Source organism: Chrysemys picta, chromosome 3 (assembly GCF_011386835.1).
Source record: "Chrysemys picta bellii isolate R12L10 chromosome 3, ASM1138683v2, whole genome shotgun sequence".
Lineage (NCBI taxonomy): Eukaryota > Metazoa > Chordata > Testudines > Emydidae > Chrysemys > Chrysemys picta.
In genome coordinates this window covers 200,786,986-200,799,191 of record NC_088793.1, presented here as the reverse complement: position 1 = coordinate 200,799,191, position 12,206 = coordinate 200,786,986, and the positions used below count along the sequence as shown (strand labels likewise).

The following is a 12,206-nucleotide window of genomic DNA, read 5'->3' as shown; positions in this document are numbered from 1 at the left end:
CATGGATCCGGTGGTTCTTCACCAGCCCAGCCTCAAAGATACACTAGCCTATTTGGAGTAGGAGAGGCTCCTTATACTTGTAGAATTCCTATAGCCTTCCCAGCTCTTAAGCAGCGCAATAGGGCTTATGCTGGGGCTCTCTACACCTCACGTGAATTTCACTCATGATGACTAAAGGACTCTCTTATGCTAAGGTAAAAAAGGGGTCCAATACAAATCTCTGATTCATTGTTTTATCACCATCTCGAACGGTAAAAGTGTGGTTTTCCCTTAATGCAAACTCTATGTAAAGGCAGCAGGTTACAGGAAAATACCTTATTCTAGCACTACGTTTTATCTCCTACCATTCAGCAACAAAGAAAGGAAAACTGCACAAAATGTATTTGCTAGTCACTTAACTATAGGGATTTTTAGTGAGTCCAAATGGCACATGTGACCAGAAGTCATTACATGGCAGACCTGCATAACAAAACTGTTTCATCCCAGTACTCAATGGACATAAAAACTGCCATTCCTGTTGTTAATAATGCTGACCAGTTATGCTTTTCACCTTCAAAGAACTCTCTGTATTTAAAATGTACAAATCTTAAAGCTGTCAAGGACTGAATAGGCATGGAAAATAAACTGCTCGCACACCAAGGGGTCAGGGCTGAGGCACCATAGCAGGGTAGCTTGCAGAAGCTTAGATTGCCAACACCTATGCTATGCTTGTCCAGTGGACAAGGACTTCAGTCTTTAATGGTATCAGTCTAGCACTTTTTATTAGTGACATCAAAAACATTTATTTTTAAGTTAAAAGTATACTCTAGTTACATGATAGAAGATGGGGATTTCCATCCAGCTACGGGCTCGACAGCTTCCCATTTTCTCTCTAGGATATAGCCTCGAAGGTCTTCGGACGTCCTTGAGCCACGATATCTGCGAAATACTCCATCCTTCGCACTGAGGAGCACAGACACATGGTAATTACAATAATGCCCCTTATTATAAGAAACTGCCTCTGCAGCCAAAATGAATTACCCATTATAAGAGGTATTGGTGCACTTATGAAGCTTGACCTGCACTCCAACAAAGAGAACCTCGACGGTAAATTAGGGTTCCAAAAAAATTATGAATACTTCACTTCATGAAGACTTACAAACTAAACAATCCTGAGGGATTAAACATATAAACAAAGAACTATACCCACATATAGACACCATTATGGCAGCGATTTTCTGAGAAACCTAAAAAAGTTGGGATTCCAAATCTCATTCAAATTCAATAGAATTCAGGCACCTGACTTCCTCAGGCTCCTCTAAAATAGCCTTTAGCTTTTTTATTTTTTAAAATTAGTTTATTGTAATAGACCTAACTGTGTGACATATTATTTATGTGCATTTATCTGAAGGATTCTTACAACATAATGGAGCGGAAGGATGGGGGGGTGTACTCCTTACAATCTCTTCCCTGAATGTTTTTAATTATGTTATGCATAAACAAGGCATTTACAGACACTATTTTTCTTGGAAACAACCTCAGGTGAGGAATTTACCTGTGTTATCACAAACAAAAGTTTTAGCCCAAAGCTTGAATTACATATCAGAGAATTAGAGTGTTCTCTTTGTCTATTCATACCCCCATTCTGCTTTCAATTATACCAGTTTAAGACCAAAGTTGCAAGCAGAATTTGGAATGCGCGCGCGCGCACACACACACAGTATGTGCACACATTAGATAGAGTTATTTTTAAGTTCCATACATTTAAAAAAAATCTAGTAATAAAAAATCCAGTACTACATATATGCAGTGCAAGTTATTGTTGAGATGAAAACTCAGACTTCAGTCTCCTGATATGTTTATATTTGCAACCTTAATGTTATATTAACATTCGTATTTTTCCTGCTCAAATAATTCCCTTCAGACTTCACGATTACATAAATTTCCAAGAAAATTCTCACTTTGGGATGATATGGTCACAGTAAATCTCAACTCAAAATGAAAATTTCTAGGAAAACCACGAGCAAGTGAGAACAGAGGAAAATCTTTGTGCAAATTTAAACTACACTATAGCATTAATTGGTAAAAATGCAATTAAAATTGTCTTTAGATTAGGAAATAGCTTATTTAAATTATATTAATCTGAATTACATATGCAGAGCAAAGCTATTTTGTCTTGGAACAAAAAAAAAACTTTTAAAAAGATACTTTAAGCTCTAAAATGTATTTCTTTAATTAAAAAAACAAACAAACAAAAAACCAACTATAGCAGCTATCCAGGGTTCTGGATGCTTATCCCATAGATTAAAACACAAAACAGACAGACACAGGACTACTTATAGCAATATCCATTCATCCCACACCCTCCAACAACCTTAGCAGAGAAGGAAAATAAACTGCAAGTCTTGTTCTTAGCCACTGCAACAGCTAATGCTCTGGGGAAGGTGAGGCGAATTATGTTACATAACATACGCTATGCCAGAATTATGTTCCACAGGTGGTGGCTATCAACAACAGTATGTGAGGAATCATTTTAATTTGCATCTGTTCACAGGCTCTGCATGATGCTTCATCGGTATGGAAACCGACAGCTTTGATTCCTGTATGATACAGACTTACTGGTAAATAGTAGGCAGTGTGGTGACAAAAAAACGGCCACTCAAACCTGGTAGAGAGAAAAAAAAATACAAATCACATTTGTTCAGCTCAACTTCTGAAAAATAAATTTCTATTTTGATTTTCTAAAGATACCTATAAACATTTGTCTTCTCAGAACAAAATATGAACATGAATGGGGTTATCACATCTCTAATAAAATGTTTAGTTGTTTTGTTCTAGAGAATACCGCAGTAAATCCATGACAACGCTATTCAGTATAAAATATTGTCTAGCATAATAGCAAAAAAATTATGAAAAACTGTTACTTACCTTATGGTAACTGATTCTTTGAGAAGTTTTGTCTGTGTGGAAACCACTCTAGATGTGGGCATGTAAGATCAGAATCTTTGAATAGCAGCATCTGTTGAGCTGTGCCGGCGACATTCATGTGCTTGCCCCCTCCCCATCCCTATCTGAGGGCATAAAGTGCAGAGTGGTTGCAACTATCCCTCAGTTTACTTGCTAGTTCAGAATCACAGTTAACGAACACTCCAAAAAAAGCAGAGAGAGGGTGGGTGGGGGATCCGGCAGATGACAACATCTAAAGGTTACTAGTTACTAGAACTTAAGTAAATGGAGGTTACTTACTTGTAACAAGATTCTTAGAGATGTGTAGTCCCTATCTGTACCCAACATGTACCCACCCACTCGGGAGGAGGAACACAAGCTAGTTGGTAACAAAGAGCAATACAATCCAAAATCCATTTCGAAAGTCTCTGAGCCGATACAGCTTGATTACTCAGCTATGGAAATAAATACTTTAGGCATCTTTCTAATATCCTTTGTTCTTTGCAGATAAAAGGCCAAAGCCAGTTTATCAAGAGAATGCAGCCATCTCTCCTCATATGAGGCATGTGGTGTAGGAAAAAAATAATGATAAGTAGATGAAAGGTGACTCATATGAAACTCGGAAACTATTTTAGGTATGAATCTGGGGTGGGGACAAAATAAGACTTTTTTTGTTACCTTCTCAAAGATGAGTCTCAGTTCCCAACCCTCATGAGTTCTGGGGAAGGGGTGGAGGGAGGGCAGATGCTGCAGCTGGCAAAAACATTAGCCTCACCCAAGCAATAGAGGCAGCATTGATGTTCATCGCTTCCCAAAAAGGAGTGAGAGCATAAGACACAGCTTTTGAACTCCGGGACCCTGGGCATAATCCCAGATGTCTTGGGGAGAAAAAGCCCCGGGGCGGGGAAGAAATGGGGGAAAGCTATCTCACTATACTATGCTGGACTATACTATAAAGACTACTAAAGCTACTAAAATTATTAAAAAACTAACTATATGCAATACGTTACAGCTATGATGCACTAAAAAAGGTGCTGAGGACACCAAAGATTCTAACTCAGACCTTGCGGCAGTAAGAAGGAACTGGACAGGTGTCAGCCCGCCCCACCGTTTATGCCCTCGGTTCAGAGCACAAGGAGAGCTACAGCATACATGCGTGCCAATGGACACGGCTTGCAAAAAAAATTCTGGACTCAGGCACATGGCACACATGTGTATCCCATGTGTGGAATATGCATGCGAACCATCACTCCAAGAAGAACAGTTTGTTCTTAATATGCATCTACGGAGATCCCGCTCTCCTGGTGACTGATGAGCAATGCCGTTATGGAAGGTGGAATTGTGCAATCCTAACTGCCAGTAAATAAAGTGATTTTAACACTGTCCTACCAAATCTGGCACCTGATCTTGCAGTGAAGTCAAGGACATAGTGTTTAAACAAAGTGGCTATCTTGCAGATCTCTGATATGGGGATGTTTCTAAAGCATGCAGAGGAGAAACTGTGGTTTAGTGGAATGAGCTTTGACGCTTAGGCCTTGGCTACACTCGCGGATTCACAGCACTGCCGGGGCAGCACTGTGAAGCGTGAGTGTAGTCGCGCTGCCAACGCTGCGAGAGCTCTCTCGCAGCACTGCAAGTACTTCACCTCGCCGAGGGGAATAGCTTTCAACACTGTGAGAGAGCGTGCAGCGCTGCAGGCGCTGATTACACTAGCGCTTTACAGCGCTGCACTCGCTGCACTCAGGGGGGAGGAGTGTTTTTTCACACCCCTGAGCGCAGCAAGTGCAGCGCTGTGAATTGCCAGTGTAGCCAAGGTCAGAGGAAGAAGCATTCACGCCATGTGATAGATACACTGGGTAATCCAGTTTGATACTCTCTAGAAAGAAGTGGCCTGCCCCTTAGAAGCACTACTTTTGGCAACAAATACAGGGAGCTTACCTAAAGGACTTTGTTCTATCAAAATATTATAACCAGGCTCTGAAAAAGATCCAAAGTGTGAGGTTTTGTTTCCCCTGGAGAGGAATGGTGTTTTTGAATGAAATCAGGGAGATCAACAGACTGTTTTAAATGGAAATCTGACCATTTGGGGAATAATATTTTAGAGGGGATCTCAACATCTCCTTATCTCTGTGGAATGTTGTGTGAGGATCATCAGCCAAGAGTGCTTGAAGTTTACCTTCTGGCTGATGTAACAACAATAAAAAAGACCATCTAAAGAGTAAGTTGGGTGTAAACAGCATTCACGAGAAATTCAAAAAGAGATTCCATGATGCTTGTAAGGACAATATTAAGATCCTACATTTGAGGGGGCTCTTTGGTGGGTAAGTATGAAAGCTTTAGAAACCCTTAGAAATCTGGGGTGAGAGAAGACAGAATATGACTGGATAGGATGGCATGAATAAATAGCTGCAAGGTGGACCTGAATGGAGCTAAATAAAAGTCCAGAGTGTTTCAAATGTAGAATACAAATCAAGGATTTTAGGTCTGGGAGCCTCCAATGTATCACGGTTGTGCTGGGCTACCCAAATTGAAAATCTTTTCCACTCAGAGTACATTATCATTGTAAATAGCTTTCTGCTTGGCAGAAGGATTTCTCGGACTTACAGTGAATCTCTCAGTAGCAGTCAACTGGAGAATATCCAGGCTATCAGGTGTAGCAATTTTGCTTCTAGGTGAAGTACTTTATATTAGTTCTGTGATCTGTCTGGACAGTTTGGAAGTGCGATTGGAAGCTGAGTAGGAGGAGACTAAGATCTAGCAACCAGAATTTTCTTTGCCAATATGGCACTATCAAGATAAGTACAGATTCATCCTGTCTGATTCTCCATATCATGCAGGTTATCAGAAAGATCAGTGGAGAAACACACAATACTGTGATTCCACAGCATGATACAGGCATCTTTCAAGGATCCCAGGCTCATGAATCCCCTGAAGCAAAAAAGACCAGACACTATTTTCTTTGGTGGCAAACAAGACTATAATAAGATTCCCCATGGATGTTTTTATAAAATATATGATCTAGGAATTATTTTGGGGAAATTGTATGACTTATGTTACACCACAGGTCAGACTAGATTATCACAACGGTCTCTTTTGGCCTTAAAAATCTATAAATCTGTGAAATACAGGCAAGATGATGGAGCTCTTCAGAGATCATTTGTTATTGCTGATGGATTTCCTGCTTCGGAAGTCCGTTACATTCTTACCGGCTCCTGGGAAATGAAGAGCTATTAGAACTATCCTGGATTGTTGGCAGCATGTCCATAATTTCATTGCCTCCAGGCATTAGAGTGATGAACAAGCACCTCCATAGTTATTTACTGTTGTGTCTGAGAGAACCCGCATAGTGGAATTCTATAAAACAGGCACAGCGTAGCAACCTCCTCTATCATGAAGTCAGCTGGCACTATTAATGCTGCTATTATCGGTGCCTATGCCAATACCAACAATTGCCAACATGTCAGGTGCAGGCCCCATGAAGGTCTGAGCCAGAAGGTAAGCCCATGTCACTTGTCCCATCACATGAGTGGTCTTAATGCTCCATCCCAAGAGGAGAGCAAAGGTTTACGCTTCTTTGGGAATGAGAAGATTGGCACGAGGAATGATGTTCTGACCTCCTTTGTTTTAGTCAGGAGGCACCACTGGTCTTTGGTGCTAGCCCATACGGCCAGGAGGGCTCGGCAGTCTCAGATCCTTATCAGACAGCATTGGGGCAGATCTTTTGTGGGTATCAACCACAGGGGTTGCATACTGGCTAACAGGGGCACCAGCAGATTGGGATTTAGAAGTGACTAGTCCCATATTGGAAATTGATGTCCATTCTTCATTTCTGAGGTGCCTCTCTTCAACTACTGAAAAACGTACTGAGTGTTCCAGGCTTTTCTTGTTTTGGCTGAAAAGATCAGCAAACCGAGCAGCAGCCTGGTACATGGCTCTCACCAAGACAAAGAAAGGTATTGGTTTCGACAGTCTGTGAGGGCAATGGTTTTGTTGCAAGAGGAACACAGGTTTGAAGCCCGAAGGCTTCAAATTTGCTATTTTAGGATTATGATAGTGGCAAAAAGTACCATGGAGAAATTATTATTTTTTTTTTAAAGGAGGAATTTTGTTCAGAAATTAACTAACTAGGTGAAGACATTGCAAGAGAAAGGAAAAATTCAGCTATGGGCAGTAAGAGGGAACCAAGGGACTTGTGGCCACTCTGCCCTTTATGCCCTCAAGTGGAGGAGAGTAAGCACAGACAAAGCCCAACAGAGATGTCTAGTCATTCAAAGATTCAGATCTTGTGCACGTCAGGCACATGTGCTTCTAGAGTGGTATTCACGTGGATGAATACTTCAAGAAGAAATTACTGATTCTGCTATCTCTAAACTTCACTATCACTCATTAATTCAGGCATGCAACTTGACACAGGTCTATAAAATTTTGCTACAAGGCAGCCTGGCAGGAAGCCAGAGACAGTAGCAAGGGGCCCTAAATGCCAATCAGAAGGTACAGGGCCTTATGTGTAAACGCCAACTCACTTGTATATCCCCCAGGCTTAAGGATCAAACCTCTGCATCCCCACAACTCCCTGATCTTGGCAAAGGAAGTATTTGGAGAAGCATTTTGCTTTGTTTATTCTTAGCCAGCACTTTATAATAATAATATATAATATGTGGAGATATACCTCTCTCATTGAACTGGAAGGGACCCCGAAAGGTCATCGAGTCCAGCCCCCTGCCTTCACTAGCAGGACCAAGTACTGAATTTGTCCCAGATCCCTAAGTGGCCCCCTGGGTTTAGCAGGCCAATGCTCAAACCACTGAGCTATCCCTCCCCTTTGGATTTTAAAAACTTTGGATTTGAAAAATATGTTTTGGGGGGTTTTTAGGTCTTGTTAAATGATGCTTAAAATAAGGATTCTGTGGCTCTTGCATTACCCTAGACCAAAATCTGTGTTAAAAATGAGATGCTAAATGGGTCAACTAGAAGTGAAAATTCAAATACTGCAACAATTTTGAAGGGCTTTTTGGGTAAGAGGGAATCAGAATAATCTCATATTAATCAGCAAGACACGGCACTGAATTAAGAACCTGCTGCTTATTTCACCTCTAATGCAAGACCAAAAAAAGAAAAAAGAAGAAGTGGGAGAGGAACAAAGGAGGGAAAAGCAATTAGATTAAATAAGGAGGAAACAATGTGAGATGTAAAACTATGTATTACTTGTTATCGAGGGATCTAATTCAACCTGTAGCACATCAGAACCTTTAAAAATATAATCACTGAAATGGAAAATGAAATGGAAATTCACTTTCTGGAGTCACTGAACTTTTTTTGATTTACCAAGTTGCATTAGATTACTTGGAAATTTCTACCTAGCAGTACTTAACTCCTGGTGTTTCTATTATCATCATCATCATCAAAGGAACTTATAACTCTCCTTCATGCTTAGCAATTCCATTTTTTTCTTAAATATAACTGATGTTTAAACAGATATTAACTTTTTCACATCAGTTGCCAGATATTCTGTTTTATCATTTTAGATTATAATCTAATTTTATAATCTAGTGCTACGGGATTTTATTTGATCTAGAGAAAAGATTTTTCAAAGTCCTAACAATAAAGTAAAGCACGGATATGTCAAATTATTCTACACCACCATTTTCATTATATCTGCATACTAACAGTTCCCATTATAGTAGTATAAATTTCTAGAACAAAAGAACAGCCACACTGGGTCAGACAGATGGTCCATCTATCCCAGTATCCTGTCTTTTGACAGTGGCCAATGCCAGATAATTCAAAGGGAATGAAAAGAAAAGGGAAATCTTAAGTAATCCATCCCTGTTGTCCAATCCCAGCTTCTGATAGTCAGGGGCTTAGCGTCACCCAGAGCATGGGGTTGCATCCCTGACCATGCTGGCTAATAACCCTTGATGGACCTATCCTCCATGAATTTAGCTAATTTTTTTTTAACACAGATACACATTTGGCCTGCATAACATCTCCTAGCAATGAGTTCCATAGATTGACCATGCATTGTATGAAGAAGTACTTCCTTTTGTTTGTTTTAAACCTGATGCTTATCAAATTTCATTGGGTGTCCCTGGGTTCTTGCGTTATATGACGGGGTAAACAACACTTACTTAGTCACTTTCTCCCCACCATTCATGATTTTATAGACCTCTACCATATCCCTTCTTAGTCATCGCTCTTCTGATGAACAGTCCCAGTCTTTGTCTCTCCTCATATGGAAGCTGTTCCATACCCTTAATCATTTTTGTTGCCCTTTTGTGTACCTTTTTCATTTCTAATGGACGTTTTTAGAGATGGGGCAATCAGGCCTACACACGATATTCAAGCTGTGGACATATCATGGATTAATATACTGTCATTATTGTAATTACTCTCTTATTATCTATCCCTTTCCTAATGGTTCCTAACATTGTTAGCTTTTTTGACTGCAGCTGCACACTGAGTGGACATTTTCAGAAAACTATCCATAATGACTCCACTTTCTTGAGTAGTAACAGCGAATGTTGACCCCATCATTTCGTATGTTTTCCAATGTGCATTACTTTACATTTATCAACATTGAACTTCAGTTGCCATTTTGTTGCCCAGTCACCCAGTTTTGAAAGATCCCTTTGTAACTCTTCAGAGTCTGCTTTGGACTTAGCTATCTTACGTAACTTTTGTATCATCTGCAAACTTTGCCCCTCACTGTTTACCACTTTTTCCAAATCATTTATGAATATGTTGGATAGCACTGGTCCCAGTACAGATCCACGGGGGACAATGCTATTTACCTCTGTTCAGTCTGCAAACTGACCATTTATCCCTACCCTTTGTTTCCTATCATTTACCCAGTTACTGATGCACGAGAGGACCTTCCCTCTTATCCCATGGCTCCTTACTTTGCTTAAGAGCCGTTAGTGAGGGACCTTTGTCAACAGCTTTCTGAAAGTTCAAGTACACTATACCCACTGGATCACCCTTGTCCATGTTTGTTGACCCCCTCCAAGAATTCTAATAGATTGGTGGGCATGATTTCCTTTTACAAAAGCTATGTTGACTCTTCCTCAACATATCGTGTTCATCTATGTATCCGATAATTCTGTTCTTTACTATAGTTGCAACCAATCTGCCTGGTACTGAAGTTGGGATTACCGGCCTATAATTGCAAAGTTTGCCTCTGGAGCATTTTTTAAAAATTGGCATCACATTAGCTATCCTCCAGCCATCTACACAGAAGACGTAAGTGATAGGTTACGTATCACAATTAGTAATTTCATATTTTAGTTCCCTCTGAGCTGTTGGGTGAATACCATTTGGTCCTGGTGATTTATTACTGTTTAAGTTATCAATCTGTTCCAAAATTACCTCTACTGACACTTCAATCTGGGACAATTCCTCAGATTTGTCATCTCTGACAAATGCAGAGAATTCTTTGACTGATGCAAATAATTAATTTAGCTTCTCCGCAACGTCCTTTTTTTCCCGGAGAGCTTCTCTAGCATCTCAATCATCCAGTGGCCCCACTGATTGATTGGCAGTCTTCCTACTGCTGATGTACTTTAAAAAAATTGCTGTTCGTTTGTGTGTTTTGCTAGTTGCTCTTCAAATTTTATTTTTTGGCTTGCCTAACTATACTTTTACACATGACTTGCCAGAATTTATGCTCCTTTCCATTTTCCTCAGTATGACTTCCAATTTTTAAAAGGATTCCTTTTTGCCTCTAACCATTTCTTTTATTCTCTTGGTTAGCCATGGTGGCAATCATCCCAGGAGACATGCATAAGGCATTCATGCAGTAAATTTATTAAGTTTGTAATGAATGATATGACCATTAACATGTCTACTTTTCAAAGGCACAGATGGGAGGTAGGTGCTTAACTCCCATTGACCAGTGGGAGTTAAGCACCTGAAAACCATTTAGGCCTTTGAAAGTCTCCCTCACTATCCCTAAGTATTCCCGTCCCTATCCAATTATCCAATCCATCTGAACGGAGACTTTTTTGGGGAGAGCAGGGCAAGGGCATTGACAATTTCTTCCCCACCTGTTGATTACAACCAAGTTCCCACTTCCAACAATGATCTTTCCCAGCATACACCTTCCAGCCAAGAAGTGGGTCCACTGACATGGGCAAAGCCCCCAGTACGATTGCCCCTATGATTGAAAAATACTTCAACTTAGGTTACAACCAAAAACTGACTAAACTAAAGTAACCTTAACAGGTCCCTTGCAAAAAACTTTCTAGAGCACAAAAAACATGGAAGCCTATGGTCAACTGAATTCCCACATGGGGCACACGGTAATCGTAAACTTATCTACTAAAAGAAAAATCAGATGATAAACCATAGAGAGCCAAAACCACTTAGGCTACAGTAACTCCTCGCTTAACATTGTAGTTCTGTTCCTGAAAAATGCGACTTTAAGCGAAATGATGTTAAGCGAATCCAAATTTCCCCATAAGAATTACTGTAAATGGGGGGGGGGGGGGTGTTAGGTGCCAGGGAAATTTTTTTCACTAGACAAAAAACTATATTATATAGATATACACACAGTATACATTTTAAACAAACAATGTAATACTGTTCACTGCTATGATGATTGTGAAGCTTGGCTGAGGTGGTGCAGTTAGAGGGTGGAAGAGGGAGGGATATTTCCCAGGAAATGCCTTGCTGCTAAATGACGAACCAGCACTCAGCTGAGCCCTCAAGGATTAACACATGGTTGTTAATGTAGCCTCTCACACAAGGCAGCAGGAACAGGAGGGAGGGGAGACAGCATAGCAGACAGAGACAGGAGGGAGGGGAAACAGCATAGCAGACAGAGACAGACACACACCTTGTGTGTGGGGGAGAGACAGAGATGCACACTGCCCCTTTAAGTAAGCTGACCCACTCTTAAGTGCACTGTCTTTTTAAGTGGATCAGGAAGTTGAGACAGCAGCTGCTGCCCCAAGCTCTCTCTGTCTCTCTCTCTCCGTGTCCTCTCCTTGCTCTATATGGAGAAGGGGTAAGCGGGGTGCAGGAGCATGGGGGAGGGGGACACCCTGACATTAGGCCCCCTTTCCCCCCCTGCACAGCAAGCAGGAGCTCCCGGGAGCAGCTCCAAGGCAGAGGGCAGGAGCAGCACATGGCAGTGGGGGGAGGGACAGCTGAACTGCTGATTGATAGCCTGCTGGACGGCTGCAGCACAGGGAATTTTGGGGAGCGGGGAGCTGATAGGGGGAGCTGATGGAGGGCTGCCGGTCCACCCTGGTTCCAAGCCCCCACCAGCTAGCTGCAATGGG

At 41.1% G+C, this 12,206-nt stretch overlaps 1 protein-coding gene across 2 annotated transcripts in view; it reads right to left on the bottom strand.

The window, feature by feature from the left end:
- TMX4 (thioredoxin related transmembrane protein 4) overlaps nt 1-12,206 on the bottom strand; it is a 57,075-nt gene that overhangs the window by 25,428 nt on the left and 19,441 nt on the right. For both annotated transcript variants that reach the window (XM_005287496.5, XM_042846803.2), the window contains exons 3-4: nt 2,599-2,644; nt 814-942 (exon numbers count right to left, since the gene is read on the bottom strand). In XM_005287496.5, the coding sequence (XP_005287553.3) occupies nt 814-942; nt 2,599-2,644 (175 nt within the window). The remainder of the gene's footprint in view (nt 1-813; nt 943-2,598; nt 2,645-12,206) is intronic.